At 45.8% G+C, this 23,601-nt stretch overlaps 1 protein-coding gene and 1 long non-coding RNA gene across 2 annotated transcripts in view; one reads left to right on the plus strand and one right to left on the minus strand.

Annotated features, from left to right (window-relative positions):
• LOC137335083 (uncharacterized) overlaps positions 1 to 23,601 on the minus strand; it is an 81,044-nt gene that overhangs the window by 5,119 nt on the left and 52,324 nt on the right. The window lies entirely within an intron of this gene.
• Positions 15,665 to 23,601, plus strand: part of LOC137335082 (potassium voltage-gated channel subfamily KQT member 2) — a 133,689-nt gene continuing 125,752 nt past the window's right edge. The window contains exon 1 of the mRNA XM_068000187.1: positions 15,665 to 15,984. Coding sequence (XP_067856288.1) covers positions 15,665 to 15,984 — 320 coding nt within the window. The remainder of the gene's footprint in view (positions 15,985 to 23,601) is intronic.

Genomic DNA, 23,601 nt, shown 5'->3' on the forward strand with positions numbered 1-23,601 from the left:
TTGAGTTCAGGGACAGGGGAAAAGCCTTTTTCTCTTTATTTTTTTTTTACTGGGTAATATATAGAGGATACTTCTCAGGCCCTGGTGATATACCACAATCAAAAACAATTCGATCCAACTGCATTAACATGTAATTGATGAAAGTTGTTTGTTCCCATCTGGTTTCTCTCCTCCTCTCTGAATCCTCTCTGAATCATTGCAAGGGTCCGTTCCACAGTCTGCGGTGACCACCTGGTAGCTCAACCAAGAATCATTCTTCGTATCTGAGCCAAGACATTGAGTGTCGGCCAGCTATTAGACTATGGAGGGCATCACAATTGAGTCCTCATCTGACAGCCACACGTGCACTTTCAAGCATAGGCCACTTTCAAGCATTTGTGCGCAGGAATCATTGAATGGATTTTTTTTTCCTCCTCGGGGTAGTGAGAAATGCAGCACAGTGAAATAATTTTGGAGGAGAGTTTCAGAGGGCAGGGGTGTAAAAGCTGAAATATTTCCCTCCAATAGTGAACTGGGATGGTGGGGAGGAGGCAGGAACAAGCAGTAATTGGGAGTCAGAAGAACAGACGATGTAGATTGGGACATATGGCCGGGGAAGATTTCCCATTTACAGTGGGGCAGGGCTGTGGGAGAATTTCCTGGTGCAGAGCAGAACTGGATATGAGCGGGCTGATGTGTGGTACTTTGTGTGGGAGAGGACTTGTGTTGCAGAGTTTTACACCAGCTGATGTTTGTAAAGGATGAAGGCTGGCGAGGAAAGCATTGGATAACTTCATTCTTGAGGTGATGGAAGCCCGGATGAGCGGTTGGGATAGGGGGCAATGTTTCAGAAAGGCAAGATGGCAGTTTTGGGAATGGTCCAGATGTTGGGATAAAAGAGCTCAACTCAAGGTTGAAGAGAATGCAAAGGTTCTGTACCACTGGGCTCAGCTGGAATGAGCAGCCCTGGGAGGTGGATGGAGTCTGTGCTAGAGGCATATAGGTGCTGGCTAGAGGCAAACAAGCTGGCTTCAGTTTGGCAAGCATTGAGCTCTAGGACATTCAGACTCATCACTGACATGTTGGAGAGGCAGTTGGCTAGTATGGGAACAGCTCTAGATTTGGTGGTGATGGCAGAGAGGTAGATCTGGGAGTCATGGGTATATATGTGATGGCCGATGCCCTCTACCTGCAGATGATATTGCCAAGGGGTCCCATCTAGGCGTTGAAGGGAAGGGGACTAAAAGTAATACACGGGGGCATGCCAAAGGTGACCATCTGGACATCAGAGGAGAACCTGTTTGAGGAGATGTAGTGACACTGTTGGGCTACAGCAGTGCCATGGAGGTCAACGGTGGAGGAGAGATGGTGATGAAGAGTGGAGTGGTCAGAGGTGTTGAAGATACCAGAGCGGTCAAGAAGGATGAAGGACTGAGCTGTGGGGGGTGGTGGGGGGCAGTCACACAGGATGTCATTGACTTTGAACAGGGTGGGTTCACAGCTTAGGCTGGTTGGAAACCAGATTGCAGGGAGTCAAAAGGAATGAGGAGAATTGATTGCATGGCAATGAAGCATTCAAGCACCTTGGAGAGAAAGAGCAGGTTAGAGATGTCCTCAATCATCACCACCTAAAACAGATTAGTTGGACCTTCAATGGATTTTTTGTGGGATATTTGGTATGCATCAATTTATTGTCTTATTTACTTATGTAACAACAGGCACCAGCCCTTCAAAGTAATTCATTGTACGTGAAGAGCTTCTAGAGGTTACTGAGAGATGTGGGAAGGTGCTATATAAACACAATGGGGGTGACTTTAAACCCCGAGAACGGGTGGGTTGGGGGCGGGTGGGAGTTGAAAATAGTTGCTCTTCAGGTCGGGACCGCAACCCGGCTTTATTTCCGGGTTTAACGTCGACGCGTAAAAGTCCAGGCTTCCCACTGGGAATGCAAAGTCCGAAAGGTCGCGACCCAAAAAAACAACTATTTTCAACTCCCACCCGTCCCCAACCCACCCGTTCTTGGGACTTAAAATCACCCCCAATTCTTCTTAAGGGGCCTTTGAGGAAGGTTAAGGTCCAAATATTAATGGGAAATTAGCGAGCTGTCTTGAGAACAGGTGATGGTGAGGAATGGGCAAGCCCTTGTCTGAAGCTGGGATAGAACAAGTGGAGAGGTCTCATCTGGTCTTTGTAATGTAACACGGGGAGGGAGAGGCAGTGAGATAGTTCATTAATGTAACAAGGGGAGAGAAAGGCAGTGAGATAGTTCATTAATGTAACACGGGGAGAGACAGGCAGTGAGATAGTTCATTAATGTAACACGGGGAGGGAGAGGCAGTGAGATAGTTCATTAATGTAACACGGGGAGAGAAAGGCAGTGAGATAGTTCATTAATGTAACACGGGGAGAGAAAGGCAGTGAGATAGTTCATTAATGTAACACGGGGAGAGAAAGGCAGTGAGATAGTTCATTAATGTAACACGGGGAGAGACAGGCAGTGAGATAGTTCATTAATGTAACACGGGGAGAGACAGGCAGTGAGATCGCTCATTAATGTAACACGGGGAGAGAAAGGCAGTGAGATAGTTCATTAATGTAACACGGGGAGAGAAAGGCAGTGAGATAGTTCATTAATGTAACACGGGGAGAGACAGGCAGTGAGATAGTTCATTAATGTAACACGGGGAGAGACAGGCAGTGAGATAGTTCATTAATGTAACACGGGGAGAGACAGGCAGTGAGATCGCTCATTAATGTAACACGGGGAGAGAAAGGCAGTGAGATAGTTCATTAATGTAACACGGGGAGAGAAAGGCAGTGAGATAGTTCATTAATGTAACACGGGGAGAGACAGGCAGTGAGATAGTTCATTAATGTAACACGGGGAGAGACAGGCAGTGAGATAGTTCATTAATGTAACACGGGGAGAGACAGGCAGTGAGATCGCTCATTAATGTAACACGGGGAGAGAAAGGCAGTGAGATAGTTCATTAATGTAACACGGGGAGAGAAAGGCAGTGAGATAGTTCATTAATGTAACACGGGGAGAGACAGGCAGTGAGATAGTTCATTAATGTAACACGGGGAGAGACAGGCAGTGAGATAGTTCATTAATGTAACACGGGGAGAGACAGGCAGTGAGATCGCTCATTAATGTAACACGGGGAGAGACAGGCAGTGAGATAGTTCATTAATGTAACACGGGGAGAGAATGTTTAATGTGCATCATCGTTCAGGAAATGTGTGGAATCGGTTGCTTTCTGCGAACTGCTGCTTCACTGCAGCGTTGAGTTAAATTGGACGGACTTCTGGATTGGGCCATTGATTGTTCATGCTCTTGGAAGGGGTACTAGACAGTTGAGATCTGGCAGTGTTCAGCCAACATCAGTCCATTACTCGTTGTGAGTACAGCCCCCTTAAGAATATCATTGATTTTCAGCCCGGGATATTGGAGTTCTAAAGGGGGTGGTGTAGCAAAATCAGATTGGCGTCAAACTACAAGAAGAAGATTAAAGAGAAGCTCAGATACTCAGAACATTTTTTTTATTCGTTCATGGGATGTGGGCGTCGTTGGCGAGGCCAGCATTTATTGCCCATCCATAAACATCTGGACTAATGACTCGCATGGCATTTCTATTACATTACACTGAAAAATTAGAAAAACACATGACTTCATTGTAATCCCTAGTTACTAATTCCACAAGTTTTCAAGATGATGAAACAGATGGGAAAAGTTGAGAGCATTCAATGATTTGTGAGATGTCTATTTTTTAATTGCCCTTTCTCTCTGCTCTGTTTTGCCCCTTTTCCCGCGGGCTGTACATTATCCTGGACTGAGACCGCAGTTGTGTGTCCTGCCCCCAGGATTCTCTGGTTGTGGCTCTCAGCCGACCGCTTGCAGCAGCCCAACAATGACCCTCCCTCCGACACTGCTTCAATCGGGAATTACTCAGCTGTGCGCCGAGGACCTGCTGACCATCCCCGGGGTGCTCCCGATACACTGCACCGCTGACTCGCACCGACTGAGTCCCTAACACAGCTCAGCGTGTTCGGAAACAAAGCAGCAGAGAGAGAGCCAATCCTCACTTTATAACCTTAATTAAAGTGGCTGGCACACTGAGAATTCTGCACTGCAGCTTCTTTCCAAACCTCCGAAGCTACTCTTAGGAATATTACTGACACAGATTTTTTAACCTGCCTGTAATTCCTGCAAGATAAACACACTACAGGGCAAAAATATATAAAAATATAGCAAAAAAAAATGAAAATTATGCTTTGGTATTTAGGGAAACTGAACAATTAACTTTTCTGGTGGAAGATTTATATTTCTGACTTCAGTTTTAGATGTTTTGGTCAATTGGTTAAAGTATCAGTTGGTTACAGTGATCAGTTGGTTCGAACGATCATTGGCCGAATTAATCATTAATTGCTATTAGTCTACTCCTAATAATTCAAAACCATTTTGGTCCAAGAAATGGAAATTATCAAATCAAAATGGCACAGTATCCCTTTTAAGTGCAATTTCAGTTTGAATTATTCAGTAAATCAAATTAAGTTTAGGAAGGATGTCAAGGCCTTAGAGAGGGTGCAGAGGAGATTTACTAGAATGGTACCAGGGATGAGGGACTTCAGTTTTATGGAGAGACTGGAGAAGCTGGGATTGTTCTCCTTAGAGCAGAGAAGGTTAAGGGGAGATTTAACAGAGGTGTTCAAAATCATAACTGGTTTTGATAGAGTAAATAAGGAGAAACTGTTTCCAGTGGCAGAAGGGTCGGTAACCAGAGGACACAGATTTAAGATAATTGGCAAAAGAATCAGAGGGGAGATGAGGAGACATTTTTTTTAATGCAGCGAGCTGTTATGATCTGGAATGCACGGCCTGAAAGGGCAGTGGAAGCAGATTCAATAATAACTTTCAAAAGGGAGTTGGATAAATACTTGTAAAGGAAAAATTTGCAGGGATATGGGGAAAGAGCAGGGGAGTGGGACTAATTGGATAGCTCTTTCAAAGAGCTGGCACAGGTACGATGGGCTGAATGGCCTCTTTCTGTGTGGATGATTCTATGATTCTAAGTGACCAAATTAACAAGAGTATTCTGTAACCAGATTGTACTGTATTCTGAACATAAACCATCTGAGCCACTCAATTGAATTCCAGCCTGTAACGCACTCCTGGGTATCCATTCCAAATATAAACCACATCCGTTATTCTATATATAAACCATTATTCTATATATAAACCATATTCACTATTCTATATTTAAACCATATCCGTTATTCCATATATAAGCCACCCCAATCTAATATCTGTTCACCGTTGATGTTGGAGCAAGTTCATTGATGACAAAATTAATTCTTATTATCAGTCAGGCCATTAAGAAATTAATTATTTTAACACTTTTTTCTAATTTATTAGTTCATGGGATGTGGGCGTCGCTGGCGAGGCCGACATTTATGGCCCATCCCTAATTGCCCTTAAGAAAGTGGTGGTGAGCCGCCTTCTTGAACCGCTGCAGTCCGTGTGGTGAAGGTTCTCCCACAGTGCTGTTAGGAAGGGAGTTCCAGGATTTTGACCCAGTGACGATGAAGGAACGGCGATATATTTCCAAGTTGGGATGGTGTGTGACTTGGAGGGGAACGTGCAGGTGGTGTTGTTCCCATGTACCTGCTGGTCTTGTCCTTCTAGGTGGTAGAGGTCGCGGGTTTGGGAGGTGCTGTCGAAAAAAGCCTTGGCGAGTTGCTGCAGTGCATCCTGTGGATGGTACACACTGCAGCCACGGTGCGCCGGTGGTGAAGGGAGTGAATGTTTAGGGTGGTGGATGGGGTGCCAATCAAGCGGGCTGCTTTGTCCTGAATGGTGTCGAGCTTCTTGAGTGTTGTTGGAGCTGCACTCATCCAGGCAAGTGGAGAGTATTCCATCACACTCCTGACTTGTGCCTTGTAGATGATGGAAAGGCTTTGGGGAGTCAGGAGGTGAGTCACTCACCGCAGAATACCCAGCCTCTGACCTGCTCTTGTAGCCACAGTATTTATATGGCTGGTCCAGTTAAGTTTCTGGTCAATGGTGACCCCCAGGATGTTGATGATGGGGTATTCGGCGATGGTAATGCCGTTGAATGTCAAGGGGAGGTGGTTAGACTCTCTCTTGTTGGAGATGGTCATTGCCTGGCACTTGTCTGGCGCGAATGTTACTTGCCACTTATCAGCCCAAGCCTGGATGTTGTCCAGGTCTTGCTGCTTGCGGGCTCGGACTGCTTCATTATTTGAGGGGTTGCGAATGGAACTGAACACTGTGCAATCATCAGCGAACATCCCCATTTCTGACCTTATGATGGAGGGAAGGTCATTGATGAAGCAGCTGAAGATGGTTGGGCCTAGGACACTGCCCTGAGGAACTCCTGCAGCAATGCCCCGGGGCTGAGATGATTGGCCTCCAACAACCACTACCATCTTTCTTTATGCAAGGTATGACTCCAGCCACTGGAGAGTTTTCCCCTTGATTCTCATTGACTTCAATTTTACTAGGGCTCCTTGGTGCCACACTCGTTCAAATGCTGCCTTGATGTCAAGGGCAGTCACTCTCACCTCACCTCTGGAATTCAGCTCTTTTGTCCATGTTTGGACCAAGGCTGTAATGAGGTCTGGAGCCGAATGGTCCTGGCGGAACCCAAACTGAACATCGGTGAGCAGGTTATTGGTGAGTAAGTGCCGCTTGATAGCACTGTCGACGACACCTTCCATCACTTTGCTGATGATTGAGAGTAGACTGATGGGGCGGTAATTGGCCGGATTGGATTTGTCCTGCTCTTTGTGGACAGGACATACCTGGGCAATTTTCCACATTGTCGGGTAGATGCCAGTGTTGAAGCTGTACTGGAACAGCTTGGCTAGAGGCGCGGCTAGTTCTGGAGCACAAGTCTTCAGCACTACAGCCGGGATGTTGTCGGGGCCCATAGCCTTTGCTGTGTCCAGTGCACTCAGCCGTTTCTTGATATCACATGGAGTGAATTGAATTGGCTGAAGACTGGCTTCTGTGATGGTGGGGATATCGGGAGGAGGCTGAGATAGATCATCCACTCGGCATTTCTGGCTGGAGATAGTTGCAAACGCTTCAGCCTTGTCTTTTGCACTCACGTGCTGGACTCCGCCATCATTGAGGATGGGGATGTTTGCAGAGCCTCCTCCTCCCGTTAGTTGTTTAATTGTCCACCACCATTCACGACTGGATGTGGCAGGACTGCAGAGCTTTGATCTGATCCGTTGGTTGTGGAATCGCTCAGCTCTGTCTGTAGCATAAGTAGATGGGGTAGGAACTGTAGTCTCATGAGCATCTGATGGTCCATTTGCTCTTGACACCTGACAGCGATTGTAATCCCATCTTGTCCAGCTGCTAGAACAAAGTCCCCTGGATGATTCAGCTATTTAGGATATAATGAATTCACCTGCAGGCTCACACATTGACACGAGTCAGTGATTGAAACCATTCCTATGTCTGACTGGCATGAGTTGGAATCTCAACAATAAACTACCTTGTGTCGTTCAAAGGACCAATGATTGGATTAATGCCTAGAATCTCAATTCTGCGTCCTGGCTCATCTACAGACCACAGGACCTGCCTGCACCTTGCAGATAGCTGGACAATAGTCGCTGTTAAAGAGTTTAGACAGGACACACATTTTAATGCTTAATTATTTCTTTAAAGAAACACTTACCCTCCAGACCTATGATCATATCAAAAATACAATACAGAACAGACAGTTTAGGAGAATTTTTTTTTTACTCTCTGGGTTGTTAGGACAGGCAATGCCTGACCAAAAACAATGATGGAAGCAGAGTCCATAATAATTTTTAAAAAGGAGGGTGGATAAATGCTCGGAAAAGAAAATTTAAAAAAGTCTGAGGTAAGTGCAAGGGACTGGGACTAAGCGGATAGATCTTTCAGAGAGCTGGCACAGGCATGATTAGCTGAATGGCCTCCTTTTGTGCTGTAAAATTCTATGGCTCAATGAGAAGTCTCTCAAATTATCAGATTGATTAATCCATGTGATTGTATCATTGCTCCATGGGATGTAAGGTCGTTTATCCACGACTCGTTAGGTGTCACAGGGTAAACGTGCGACCGAAAACACTGACATTCATACCTGTCCAGTCCAGTAAATCGGTCTCAGTGTGTGAGTTACTGGGTTTCTTTTGGCTATAAATACTATGGCTATAAGCCAGAAACCACTCTGCCCAAAAACCCTGTCGTGCAGACATAGTGCTCCTTTCACCACCTCATCAATTAATTCTTAATCTTCTAACACATTCTGTTTATGATTTTCCCATGGCTTCGTGGGTCGCTCCGCCACCTGATGAGTCATGAAGCTCAGGGAAGTCACAGGTATAATCTCTGGACTGTGTTGAATTAACTGTTCTCAGGCGGAGTTGGGGTAAGGGCAGTATAATTGGCCTTGGCACTGGTGGACAATTGAGGGCAAAAAAATCTGTCAGTGTTCTCATTCCTGTTTTATTTGTTCTGAGGACATGGGCACCGATGGCAAGGCCAGTATTTATTGTCCATCCTTAGTGTCCTGAGATGGTGGTGGTGGGCGTTCTCCGTGAACCACTGCAGTCCTAGTGGGAATGATGCTCCTGCAATTGTGTTAGATAGGGAACTCCAGCATATTGACCAAGTAATGATGAAGGAAGGGTGATATATGTCCACGTCAGGATGGTGTGTGACTTGGATGAGAACTTGGAGGTGCTGGTGCTCCCATGACATTGCTACTCTTGTCCTTCTTGGTGGCAGAGGTGGGGGGGGCGGGGTGGTAGATATAAATGTGTCCCTTTATTGATGGCACTGGCCCAACCCATGTCACCTTGACAGATCAATTAGAAAACTAATTAAATAATTTTATTGTCTGTGTATATTATGCACCCCAGTCCCTGCGGTGCCCACCGGTCGCGGAAAGCCTCAAACATATCGGCAGATACCGCGCTCTTCAGGGCCACCTGGGCTCGGGGAATGCTGTGGAAGAGAGGCAGACAGTCGGAGCGACCGACCCACCGGGCTGTGTCTAGCCTGGACCTGTTGAAGTAACCTTGATGACTACCCAGTGACCCCTGTTGGGTGAGGATGGAATTGGGCTCAAGTAGTCTTCCACTCTCCCACAGTTGAGTACCCTGATGACGCTCACTGTCTCGGCTCACACATGGAGAATGGTGAGGTACCTGGGGGGGGGGAAGCTGGTTCCCATGGAATTAGACCCTAAAACGAGTCAGCATCTTCAGGAGCACGATGGGTAAAGGGGAGAAAACCAGAGAGAAGATTGGAGAACAAAGAGTTCGGAGCTTTATTCTTCACCCAGCGAATGGGATGTTCATTTCTGCTGTTATTACTTCACTATATCATGTGATGGAACCCAAGAGCCATAATTACATTTGAAAGTGCAACGTAATTCTGCACTGTTAACTCTATAAAATTATCCTGACACAGCACGTACGGGTTTCAGAGCTGCATCTAGACGTTCCAAATCACTGGCATCTTATAATATACGCACCACTTCGTTAATTAAGTTTACTGGTATTTTTTAATTCATTTCTGGGATGTGGGCGTCGCTGGAATTCTTTGCCCATTCCTAGTTGCCTTGAGAAGGTGGTGGTGGGCGTCCGACTGTGGGGTTTGCTAGGCCACTTCAGAGAGCAGTTAAGAGTCAACCGCGTTGGTGTGCGACTGGAGTCACATGTAGGCCCAGACCTTAAAAGTACTTTAGTGAAAAACAATCCAACAACTTCACATTCAAGCTGATACTGCAGACTCCCCCCCAGTATTTTTATTAAACTGAATTCATATTCTCAAACTTCCATGGATTGGATTTGATCTTACAATCTCTGGATTACTAGTCCAGCAACATAACCACTACACGCCTGTACCCCTTATGCTCCAGCCAAGAATCTGGGGGCTCACAGTCCTCCTGGTATATTTTGTATCAAACAGAATAAGTGCTGGGTTTGTGACTGCCCAAAGCTTCCGGTAGCCGAGAGCTTCTCGTGAATCTACACTTCAGCTTGCTTAAGAAAAGAATGTTCAGAGAATAAAATTTATAGACTAGGTTTGTATTCTTTTGAGTTTAGAAGATTAAGGGGTGATCTAATTGAGGTGTTTAAGATGACTAAAGGATTTGATAGGGTAGATAGAGAGAAACTATTTCCTCTGGTGGGGGGAGTCCAGGACCAGGGGGCAGAACCTTAAAATTAGAGCCAGGCCGTTCAGGGGTGATGTCAGGAAGCACTTCTTCACACAAAGGGGAGTGGAAATCTGGAACTCTCTCCCCCAAAAAGCTGTTGAGGCTGGGGGTCAATTGAAAATTTCAAAACTGAGATTGATAGATTTTTGTTAGTAAGGGTATTAAAGGTTACGGAACCAAGGCGGGTAGATAGAGTTCAGATACAGATCAGCTTTTATTTAATTGAATGGCGGAACAGGCTCGAGAGGCTGAATGGCCTCCTCCTATTCCCCTTTGTTCCTAATAACCAGCAGATTGACAGAAGGGCAGTGAGCTTTCAGAGTCACAGTGGGAGCAGTAGAATGTGATATTGGAGGAGAGAGACTCTCTTTGGCACAGAGCACTGCACAGCCTCAAGGAGAGCTCCACAAGATGGCCAAGGCAGCGAGTGCCAACTCTACCGTCCCACACATGACCGAGCCGTGCAGGGAGAAGTCTAACCACCACTATTTTGATGATGCCTGCCCCTTTTATGTTGTCACAAGCCTTTAAATCCTGTAGCGATACGCTATCCCGTTCCTGAATCAGAGGCTTGTCTGTTGGCTGGAACTTACCCCAAAAACTGATGATGGGTTCGGCACTCGTTACGCTGTATTTCCAGTCAGAAATACCAGATCAGGCAAGGTAATAGAAGCCGGCCGCATCTTCCGAGAACGCTCTGTACTAAGCATGTCTGTTCCTTACATCTCTCCTCATTTCTCTAGGTGTTAAAGTGCTTGAAATGCTTACCAACTACAACAACTTGCATTTATATAGCGCCTTTAACATAGTAAAACATCCCAAGGCGCTTCCCAGGAGCGATTATCAAACAAAAATTTGACACCGAACCACATAAAATTGGTCAAAGAGGTAGGTTTTGAGGAACATGTTAAAGGAAGAGAGAGAGGCGGAGAGTTTTAGGCAGGGAATTCCAGAGCTTAGGGCCCAGGTTACTATCAATAGCCCATGAGGCAGCACAGTACCCTTGGCACCCCCAGTTTTCATAGAATCAAACAGCACAGAAGGAGGCCATTCGGCCTATCGTGCCTGTGCTGGCTCTTTCAAAGAGCTATCCAATTAGTCCCATTCCCCTTGAAGTGTTCTTTCGCTCAGATCCTTACATGAGCTCAGCACAAAAGCACTTGCATGGAACGCAAGGAGATTTTCCGTTTCAGCGCGCCCTGTATGTTCGGCAGAGCAGGACTTATCTGGAGGATGGGCATGACAGCCAGAGTTCTCCATCCATTAAACTTAATCGACGGAGAATTATTGGCCGGGAGTGTACAATTTCCCAATGGGTGCCAGGTGCATTACCCGAAGGTCCCTGTCCTTTCCAAACATGTTAATCATACCGCCAGGTGGAATGCTTGGGAGAAAGTTATAAAGCAAGTCCGCCATGCTACTGTTCTTGGGACTACTCCCTGCGCTAAAGTCAAATAGACAGAGGGGGCAGTAGGACAAATGGTGTAGGAGGGAGGTTCCAAGTTTGTGGGGCACTGAGAAATGGTAGTGTAGTGGTTTTGTTACTGGACTAGTAATTCATTGGACCGGGACTAATAATCCATGGAATGAGAGTTCAAATCCCACCATGGCTGTTTGAGAATTTGAATTCAGTTTTATAAACAGCCGGTGTCAGTAAAATGAAGCTGTCGGATTGTTGTAAAAATCCAACTGATCCACGAATGTCCTTTAGGGGAGGAAACCTGCCGTCCTCACCCGGTCTGGGCCTACGATGTGGTTGACTCTTAACCACCCTCTGGAGTGGCCGAGCAAGCTGCTCGGTTGTATCAAATCGCTACACGGCAGCGGTTCAAGATGAAGGCCCACCAGGGCAACCAGGCGGGGGCAGTAAATGCCGGTCTTGCCAGCGATGCCCACGCCCCGAGAATGAATTTACAAAAAGATTGCTGTGCAGGAGGGACAGGCTCCATCTGAACCAAAATGCCACCAATGTTCTGGCAACCAAGAATAAATAGCAACTGTGAGGGTGAGTTTAGACTAGTTAGAGGCTAAGAAGAAGCTTAGCGAAGGAAATCAAATGGATAAAATAGAAGGGAAAAGGCTACTGAAGAGTGTGAATGGGGCAGGGTGGCCATTTTTGTATGCAAAATGCCAAAATCATTAGAAATAAAGTTGGCGAAGTAGAGGCACTAATTAGAGAGAAAGCTCACTATAGCCTTGATGTAAACTTGGCTTGAGACGAGATAGAATTGGGATCCAACTATTCCTGATTATTAAAATTTTCAGGAGAGGCAGTGAAAAGGACAAGGAAGATGTGTGGCCTTAATAATTAAGGAGATGATGACTGCCATAAAAAGGGAAGATTTGACTGATGGCAGTACTCAGCCAAAGTCTGCGGGTTGACTTAAGAAATAATAAGGTATCTGTCACCATATCGGAATGCATCCTAAATCACTGAATAGTGGGAACAAAATGTAGATTAAAATTTGTAGGCAATTTAAAGAGGTATGCAGTATTCACAGCATTTGTTTTATTATTCATTCTTGGGATAGCATTTATTGCCCATCTCTAATTGCCCCTTGAGAAGGTGGTGATGAGCCGCCTTCTTGAACCACAGCAGTCCGTGTGGTGAAGGTTCTCCCACAGTGCTGTTAGTTAGGGAGTTCCAGGATTTTGATCCAGCGATGATGCAGGACCGTCCCAAAAAACAGGAGCAGTGGTTATGATGTGAAGATCAATAACTTCAGACCATAACCACTGCTCCATTTTCTCGAACATGCGTGTGCTGGTTGTGGTTCTGTTGTTGCCATTTACAGCTCCTCTGGACCCATCTTTCGTTTCTTGATTGTCCCATTCCCACCCTCCCTGCTTTGCCCCATTTTTTTTTATTCGTTCATGGGATGTGGGCGTTGCTGGCAAGGCCGGCATTTATTGCCCATCCCTAATTGCCCTCGAGAAGGTGGTGGTGAGCCGCCTTCTTGAACCGCTGCAGTCCGTGTGGTGACGGTTCTCCCACAGTGCTGTTAGGAAGGGAGTTCCAGGATTTTGACCCAGCGACGATGAAGGAACGGCGATATATTTCCAAGTCGGGATGGCGTGTGACTTGGAGGGGAACGTGCAGATGGTGTTGTTCCCATGTGCCTGCTGCCCTTGTCCTTCTAGGTGGTAGAGGTCGCGGGTTTGGGAGGTGCTGTTGAAGAAGCCTTGGCGAGTTGCTGCAGTGCATCCTGTGGATGGTACACACTGCAGCCACAGTGCGCCGGTGGTGAAGGGAGTGAATGTTTAGGGTGGTGGATGGGGTGCCAATCAAGCGGGCTGCTTTGTCCATCACCATTTTTATCATTTAATCACTCCTGCCCTCCACCCTATCACAGACCTTCCCTTTTTGTTCTTTCCTCCCCCCACCTCCTTCCATCCCCCTTTCCCTGACTCTGTACTTGCTTAAAACGAGCGGTGGTTAGACATCTCCCTGCACTGCCCGGTCATGTGTGGGGTGGTAGAGTCATGAAAGGCGCTATATAAATCCGAGTTCTTTCTTTTTTTAAATCGAGAAATCAGATCCAAATTGACTTTTGAAAATAAAGCAGATGTTAATTATAGGATAATGATACAGAAGGAATATAAAAAATACAGAAGGGAAGGAAAAAGCAAATTAGGAAGGTGAAGTGAGTGTGAAAAAAGATTGTTGCTCAACAGAAAGTGAAATAGCAAGAGGTTTTACAGGTGTGAAAGGATAGTGAAAGAACGAGTGCAACCAGATGGAAACAAAGGGAGCCATCTTGTAATAACAAGTGAAGTATTTTGCCTCTGTTTTTACAGATGAAGGTAAGAATGGGACTGTCGGAGTGCCTGAGGAGGGTGTGGAAGTGACAACACTGGAAGGAAATATTCAGTAGGGAACTGCATTAAAAACGTTAATGGGACTGAAAGCAGAAATGTCTCGAGGCTCACTTGGCCCCCATCCCAGGATATCGAATTTGGGGGAGAGTTACGAATGCACTAACCATCATTTTCCGAGGATCTTTGGAATGAAAGAAAGAAGAATGTCCCAGGATTGGCTGCCGCGTTTCCTACATTAAACAGCGACCACGCTTCAAAAGTATTTCATTGGCTGTAAAGCGTTTTGGGACATCCTGAGGTCATGAAAGGCGCTGTAGGAATACAAGTCTGTCTTTTTCATAATAGCTTTTAAAAGGGAAGTAGATAAATATTTGAAAAATAAGAAAAATAAAAAGATGTGGGTAAGGGGCAGGGGAATGGGACTCAGTGGACAGCTCTTTCAGTGAGTTAGCACTGGGCATTGGGCTGAATGGTCTCCTGTACTGCACAATTCTGTTGTCTCAGCTCTCCCATTAAGAGTGGCTATTTTAGCAATGAGATGGAGGGCTATTGATGCCAGTGGAACTGTATTCCAGGAGGAGTCAGCACCTTTAGCAAAGGAGGAGAGAAAGTTTAGACCTATTTAAAAAATAAAAATAAATAACATTGCCAACTGTGGGCGAATGTGCTTTGAGGTACCTCTCTTAAAAAAGCAAACGGGATCCCTGCCTTTATAAATAGAGGAATTTATGATAAAGCAAGGAATTTATGACAAAGCTTTATAAAGCACTAGTTAGGCCTTAGCTGGAGTATTGTGTCCAGTTCTGGGCACCAGACTTCATGAAGGATGTCAGGACCTTGGAGAGGGCGCAGAGGAGATTTACCAGAACAGTACCAGGGATGAGGGACTTCAGTTATGTGGAGAGACTGGAGAAGCTGGGATTGTTCTGCTTAGAGCAGAGAAGGTTAAGGGGAGATTTAATAGAGATGTTCAAAATCATGAAGAGTTTATAGGGAGAAACTGTTTCCAGTGGCAGGAGGGTCGGTAACCAGAGGACACAGATTTAAGATAATTGGCAAAAGAACCAGAGGGGAGATGAGGAGACATTTTTTTACGCAGCGAGTTGTGATGATCTGGAATGCGCTGCCTGAAAGGGCGGCGGAAGCAGATTCAATAATAACTTTCAAAAGGGAATTGGATAAATACTTGAAACGAAAAAAAATGACAGGGCTGTGGGGAAAGAGCAGCAGTTGTGGGGCTAATTGGACAGCTCCACCAAAAAGCACAGGCACGATGGGCCGAACGACCTCCTTCTGTGCTGTAAGAATGTAATACAGAACTGCAAACAAAAAGTGCTATCAGGAGAGGGAGGTTGCATCATTAATGATCTTTTTTTGGGGGAGATTTGAAGGGGTTAAAGATTTGCTCTGTGGGCTGCGCAGGTGCAGTTTGCTGGGAATGTGTCTCTCAGTCTGCGGATGGAGGCGATGTCGAGCTGGTGCTGAGTCTGGATTCATTGTCTCCAGTTCGGGACTATGGGGGGAGAGGAGAGGAGAGGAAACCCCCAGCCGGAGCAGGAGATGATGGGCGGGCAGAGCCAGTGCACGGGATGATCCCAGGGAATCCCCCCCGCAGCCGGGTCGGTTGCTGAGACCCAGCCATGGTGCAGAAACCCAAGAGAAACGGGGAGGCCGGGGCCGGGGCCAGGGACGGGGAGAGGAGGCTGAAGGTGGGGTTCGTGGGGATTGATGGAGGGACGGAGAGTGCGATCAGCGCCGGGGCGGATTCCTGCTGCACCCGGGACGGGGCTCTGCTCATAGCCGGCACGGAAGGCACCAAACGCGGCAGCATCTTGGGCAAACCCCGCTCCGGGCTGGGCAAGCACCCGAAAAGGAACGCGTTTTACAGAAAACTGCAGAACTTTCTGTACAATGTGCTGGAGAGACCTCGGGGATGGGCGTTCATCTACCATGCATATGTGTGAGTATCGGTCAAAAAGGTACCTTGCAAAAAAAACCCACAAAAATAAATCTCCGGCTTCGTTCTGTCGCAGTCTGGGATATTCAGAGAGCATTGCATCCCTTTACACAATGCAACTTCACTGATGGAGCAGAGGGAAGATTGTCAGCTAGACATTCATTTATTTTCTCATCCCATGTTTTCCTGTAATTCCTGTGTGTGTGTCGGTGTCTGTTTGTCTCTGTGTGTGTGTCTATCTGTCTCTGTGTGTGTGTCTATCTATCTCTGTGTGTGTGTGTGTCTATCTGTCTCTGTGTGTGTGTGTGTCTATCTGTCTCTGTGTGTGTGTGTGTGTGTGTGTCTATCTGTCTCTGTGTGTGTGTGTCTGTGTGTGTGTCTATCTGTCTCTGTGTGTGTGTGTGTCTATCTGTCTCTGTGTGTGTGTGTGTCTGTGTGTGTGTCTATCTGTCTCTGTGTGTGTGTGTGTCTATCTGTCTCTGTGTGTGTGTGTGTCTGTGTGTGTGTCTATCTGTCTCTGTGTGTGTCTATCTGTCTCTGTGTGTCTGTCTCTGTGTGTGTGTGTCTCTGTGTGTGTGTGTCTGTCTCTGTGTTTGTGTGTCTGTGTGTGTGTGTGTGTGTCTGTCTCTGTGTGTGTCTGTCTCTGTGTGTGTCTGTCTCTGTGTGTGTGTGTGTCTGTGTGTGTGTCTGTCTCTGTGTGTGTCTGTCTCTGTGTGTGTGTGTCTGTGTGGGGGGAGGACAGTTATTGTTGTGGCAATTTCGCTGTTTTTTTTTCCCCCATGACTTTTATTTTTGGAGCTGCCTGGATTAAAAGTGGAAGAATCAGCAAAATGATTCGATCGATGAGCAGGAGAGAGAGAGGGGAGTGAATGAGGTGCTGGAGAGGGAGATGGAGATGAACATCAGGCCAGATGTGTGTCACACGATTTGTCTAAATAGCTCCCAGTGAACATTTAGCATTTTTGGAATTCATAGATTTTATTTTGTATTTCATAAACTCATATAATTAATCTAATTGTTTGGTGATGGGACTTCAGACATCTTTGACAGAGTTCAGATCAGTTAGTGTAAACGGTATTTTACATTAAATAAATATTTGTTGTAAACACACTTGATTGTTCGGGTTTCAGTCTAAACATGTTGCAGTGACCTTGGCTCTAAGACTTATTGCTGCATGAAGGGGAACAGGAAGTTTTATTATATATCTGAAGTCATCCTTCTTGATAGATTTTTAAATTTATTATTCATTCTCAGGATGTGGGCGTCGTGGCGAGGCCGGCATTTATTGCTCGACCCTAGTTGCCCTGAGAAGGTGGTGGTGAGCCGCCTTCTTGAACTGCTGTTCGTTTTAAATATATACAGAAATTTTGTGGATGTGCACAAAACCTGCCCAACTTCCTGTTGTTGTAATTTCTGGCCACCGTTTTCTGTCATTGAGGCTGCCTATGTAAACGTTTAGAATGGTAATCTTAGCAGTTCCTGTGTATGGGAACATAGGAACAGGAGCAGGCCGTTCAGCCCCTCGAGCCTGTTCCGCCATTCAATGAGATCACTGCTGATCTGTATCCTAACTCCATCTACCCGCCTTGGCTCCAAATCCCTTGGCTCACAAAAATCTATCGATCTCAGATTTAAAATGATTAATTGAGCTCGCGTCTACTGCTTTTTGTGGGAGAGAGTTCCACACTTCCACCACCCTTTGTATGAAGAAGTGGTTCCCTAACTTCTCTCCTGAATGGCCTGGCTCTGATTTTAAGCTTATGTAACAATGTAGTTGCAGCAGTAGGTGGAGCCGCGGAGTCAGTTCCTGAAGTCTCTCAACTTTGTTGTCATTTTGTGAATATAAAAAGAAAACTTTATCCTTCACCCGGCAACACCACAGGCAATTTACACAACCTCTTATGTACATTAGAAGCTCTGAGATGTGTGTAACATGTGCCAACAAAAATCTTAATTAGCTGACATTTTCCAGGATCCAGTCAACACGCTCTGGGAGATTGTGAAATAGGTTGTAAGATGTTTTTGATTGGTTCTTGGATACTTTGGAGTCCATCAAAAAATATTTACCACTTGCTTCGACTGTCACTGAGTGAATCTCTCATCAAATTTCCTTTCTATGGCCATAAATGCTCAGCTGCACAGCTTATCTTTTGACTCACTGAGTAAACCCACAGGAGGTCCGTGTGAATTTTAAACAGATCTGTTAATGAAATGCCGGGTTTCTATCAGTGGAAAGAACTTTTGGTCTGATTGGATCTTTTCATCTGTTACGGATTATAAACCTTGTGTGAATGAGGGTAAATTGAGAGTGGAGAGGAACGTGTGGGGTTAGTGTTCTGAGGGACAATCCATGAGGTTTTCTAGAAGCAGGGGGGCACTGCCAAACTGCATTTATTACAGACTGATTATGTCAAAGGCTCTGAAGTTTAGTGGAGCTTTAGATGTGGGGGCTGGATAATTTTGCAGTTACACACCAGATAGTTAGAATCATAGAATGATACAGCACAGAAGGAGGCCATTCGGCCCATCATGCCTGTGCCGGCTCTTTGAAAGAGCTATCCAATTAGTCCCACTCCCCTGCCCGTTCCCCATAGCCCTGCAATTTTTCCCCTTCAAGTATTTATCCAATTTCCTTTTGAAAGTTGCTATTGAATCTGCTTCCACCAACCCTTTCAGGCAGCGCATTCTAGATCATAACTAGTTCAGGAAATTTAGAAGCTGGACTATAACTAGCGGAGCTTGGGAGCTACATAGTTGAGACAGACGGGAGCTGATTAATGGAGATTAAGCTGCAGTAGGTAGGGTGGCTGGGAATCGGATAGTTCAGAAAGCTGGGAGTTGGCTGAAACTGCAAGTTACATAGAATTACATCGAATGCACAGCACAGAAACAGGCCATTCGGCCCAACTGGTCCATGCTGGTGTTTATGCTCCACACGAGCCTCCTCCCTCCCTACTTCATCTCTTCCTATCAGCATATCCTTCTATTCCTTTCTCCCTTGTGTGTTTATCCAGCTTCCCCTTAAATCCATCTACATTATTCACCTCAACTACTCCTTGTGGGAGTGAGTTCCACATTCTAACCACTCTCTGGGTAAAGAAGTTTCTCCTGAATTCCCTATTGGATTTATTAGTGACTATTATATATTTATGGCCCCTAGTTCTGGTCTCCCTTGCAAGTGGAAACATATTCTCTACGTCTACCCTATCAAACCCTTTCATAATCTTAAAGACCTCTATCAGGTCACCCCTCAGCCTTCTCCTTTCTGAAGAGTCCCAGCCTGTTCATTCTTTCCTGATATGTATAACCTCTCAGTTCTGGTATCATCCTAGTAAATCTTTCGTCTGTAAAGTTCAACTGTAGATAGGTAGTCGGACAGTTCAGGAACTCAGCAGAAACACTTTTCTGGGCCTTTAGGTCAAATGGCAGGTGGATGGAGCGTCGCAAGATACCTGAGATGCTATTGATGTTTAGAAGGTATTTACTGGGGGGGTTGAATTGTGTTTAGACGCAGTGTTTTAGAGCGGTATGAATTATACATTGAGTTAGTGTTGCAGCTGCGCACAGTCGGAGGATTTTACACATCGGGAAGCATGCCGACAATTAGTTGGCAGGGGACTATGAAGTTGGAGGAAGTCAAGTTTGGACTGACTGTAGGGTGTCAGTCGTGGCTCAGTGAGTGGCACTCTCGCCTCTGAGTCAGAAGGTCGTGGGTTTGAGTCCCACTCCAGAGATCTCAGCACACAATCTATGTTGACACTCCAGGGCAGTACTGAGGGAGTTCTAAACTGTCAGAGGTGTCATCTTTCAGTTGAGTCGTTAAATCAAGGCCCTGTCTGCCCTCTCAGGTGGACATAAAAGATCCCATGGTGCTATTTTGAAGATGAGCAGGGGAGTTCTCCTCGGTGTCCTGGGCCAATATTTATCCCTCAACCAACATCACTAAAACAGATTATCTGGTCATTATCACATTACTGTTTGTGGGATCTTGCTGTGCGCAAATTGGCTGCCGCGTTTCCTACATTACAACAGTGACCACACTTCAAAAAAAAATACTTCGTTGGCTGCAAGGCGCTTTGGGGCATCCTGAGGTGGTGAAAGGTGATGTATAAATGCAGATCTTTCTGTCTTTATTGGCGTAGCGTGGTGATGTTTGTTACCTTGAAGAGATTTTAGGGAAGGGGAAGGTTAGTAGAGTTTTCATCTTCACCACTTCCATCTTCCCGATGGACAAGGAGGACTGGGCTACGTAAGGTGGAAGTGGGGGATCCGGAAGGGCATTGAGTGAAGTTGCAAATAGGAAGAAAGTCTCAATGTCCTGCTGCTCTCCCCGGTGAAACCCACACATTAACGATCGAGATTCACATAATGATTTTTTAATTCTGAATGTGGAGTTCAAAGGTGACAGCTTTGTTTTTTGTAAAAGGAAAGTGGTATCCCAATCGTAAGTATGGAAAAGCCACAGGCCACCGCAGTGATTATATCCCAGTAATCAATGTACGATTGCTGGTTAATGAATGTTGTCAGAATTAGTCATTTATCAATGATGCTGTCACTCTGCCCAGAAGCTCTGTGTCAACACAGAGGATTTGGCACTGTATAAAAACTCTTCCTTGCACAGTACAGTGTATATTAATATCAATAAATGATATCCCGGAACAATTGTAAGGTTGTAACCTCACTTTCAGGTGACGGTTGGACTTGTTATAGAATCGTACAGCACAGGAGGCCATTCAGCCCTCCGTTCCTGTGCCAGCTCTTTGAAAGAATTATCCAATTAGTCCCATTCCCCTGCTCTTTCCCCATAGCCCTGCAAAATTTTCCCCTTCTAGTATTTATCCAATTCCCTTCTGAAAGTTACTATTGAATCTGCTTCCACCGCCCTTTCAGGCAGCACATTCCAGATCGTAATTACTCACTGCATAAAAAAATTTTCTCCTCATCTCACCTCTGATTCTTTTGCCAATTACCTCAAATCTGTGACCTCTGGTTACCGACCCTCCTGCCACTGGAAACAGTTTCTCCTTATTTACTTTATCGAAACCCTTCAAAATTATGAACAGCTCTATTAAATCTCTCCTTAATCTTTGCTGCTCTACATAGATTTACATAAGATCTACAGCACAAAAACAGGCCATTCGGCCCAACAGGTTTGTGCTGGCTATGCTCCATACAAGCCTCCTCCCACCCCTCCTCATCTCACCCTATTAGCATATCCTTCTAAGGAGAACAACCCCAGCTTCTCCACATAACTGAAGTCCCTTTTCCCTGTATTTGCTTCGAATAAAACCTACTTGTGTACCGCTCCTCCCATTAAAAACATCTTGGGGTGCTTAACAAGAAGGACGTTTATGGGAGGAGAGGAAAGGGACGGTCAAAGAGAAGGGTTTTTGGGAGGCTTTTGAAGGTGGGGAGAGATGTAATGAAGTGAAGTGGTATAGGGAGGGATTTTCTTTTCATGTAGGCATTGTTGACGGTTTCACCTTTTTTCCCCCCACTCAATTATCCTCTTTCTCCATTGCTTCATCGTTGAGAGGGTGGGTGCATGTCCTGCCCAAGCTTCTGGGATCCATGTCATCCCCTTGAGTGTTAGCCGTGGCTCAGTTGGTAGTCTTGGGTTCAAGTCAGAAGGTCGTGGGTTCAAGTCCCGCTCCAGAGACTTGAGCGCAAAATCTAGGCTGACCCTCCGGTGTAGTACTGAGGGAGTGCTGAACTGTCAGAGGTGCCATTTTTCAGATGAGACGTTAAACTGAGGCCCTGTCTGGACTCTCAGATGGATGTAAAAGATCCCACAGCACAATTCGAAGAAGAGCGGGGCAGTTTTCCCGGCGTCCTGGCCAATATCTATCCCTCAACCAACATCACTAAAACACAATATCTGGTCATTTATTTCATTGCTGTTTGTGGGATCTTGCTGTGCAGAAATTGACTGCCGCGTTTCCTACATTACAACAGTGACTACACTTCAAAAGTATCGATTTGGCTGTAAAGCACTTTGGGACGTCCTGAGGTTGTGAACATAAGAACATAAGAAATAGGAGCAGGAGTAGGCCAATCGGCCCCTTGAGCCTGCTCCGCCATTCAATAAGATCATGGCTGATCTGATCCTAACCTCAAATCTAAAGAACACAAGAAGTAGGAGCAGGACCCGGCCACTCAGCCCCTGGGCCCGCTCCGCCACCCACAGGGCCTTGACCGATCCGAACTCAGCTTCATGTCCAATTTCCTGCCCGCTCCCCGTAACCCCTAATTCCCTTTACTTCTAGGAAACTGTCTATTTTTGCTGCTCTACATAGATTTACATGAGATCTATAGTGAAAGGCGCTATATAAATACAAGTCTTTCTTAATCGGCCATTGGGAAACACCAGCGACTGTTCAGATGCAACGTTCCCCTGATTCTTGCTCTCCTGCCTGCTGGGAATGACCACGAGCTCCTCCTGGTAATTCTGTGCAGAGAGGGATTGAGAACTAAGTGGATTTAAAGCTCACTCCGCATTCTGCGCTACTGTTAAATATTCCTGGTATCAGCGGATGGTCTTGCCGTGACCCCTGCACGCAGATACATTTCACCTACCTTTAACCTTTAACCTTTCCTCCATTGCTGGCTGTTAGTTCTCACTACCGCAGCAGATGAATCCACTGGAAATGAAAACTCCCGTTCCTGCCCGGTGGTCAGAGTTTAAGATGATACCAAACTAGGGGGGCGGGGGGGAATAGTGGAAACGGAAGAGGCAGCTCAGAAATTATGGAATGAGTTAGACAAACTATGTAAGTGGTTCGTTGGTCTGAGGGTATGATTCCTGCTCAGGGTGCTTCACTGATTGTAACGAGACAGGTCCTTGGTTCAAATACTGTTCGAGCCCTGTTGTGTCCCTTAGTGTTTAAAATGTTAAAAGGATTCGATAGGGTAGATACAGAGAAATTATTTCCTCTGGTGGGGGGAGTCCAGAACAAGGGGGCACAATCTTAAAGTTGGAGCCAGGCCGTTCAGGAGGGAAATCAGGAATCACTTTTTCACACAAAGGGGAGTGGAAATCTGGAACTCTCTCCCCCAAAAGGCTGTGGATGCTGGGGGTCAATTGGAGCTTTCAAGACTGAGATCGATAGATTTTTGTTGGGTAAGGGTATCATGAGATAAGGAACAAATGCAGGTAAATGGAGTTGAGGTACAGATCAGCCATGACCGAATTGAATGGTGGAACAGGCTCGAGGGGCTGAATGGCCTCCTCCTGTCCCTAAGTGGGCAGAACAATGGCAGATGAAATTTAATGCAGACAAGTGTAAAGTAGGAGGATAAAATAGATGCCACGCATACTCCATGAAATAATAGAGGCAAAACAGTAGAGTATAGATCAGAGGAAGTAATGACCAAACTTTATAGTCCACTGGTCATGCTGCACCTTGAATACTGTGTCGCGTTCTGGTCACTGAGAAACAAGAGGGACTGACAAGTTCTGGGGGCAATGCAGAGTCGAGCGGCTGGTCCTTAGTGAGTTACAAAGAATGGCTGGAGACACTTGGACTTTTCAGGCTAGAATGGAGTCCTGAGAGAGGTGATCTTATGGAGCTGGACAAGAATGTTAAGGGTATAGAAAAAACGAACCCAGAATATTACTTC

This window comes from Heptranchias perlo, chromosome 19 (assembly GCF_035084215.1).
Source record: "Heptranchias perlo isolate sHepPer1 chromosome 19, sHepPer1.hap1, whole genome shotgun sequence".
In the NCBI taxonomy this organism is placed as follows: Eukaryota; Metazoa; Chordata; class Chondrichthyes; order Hexanchiformes; family Hexanchidae; genus Heptranchias; species Heptranchias perlo.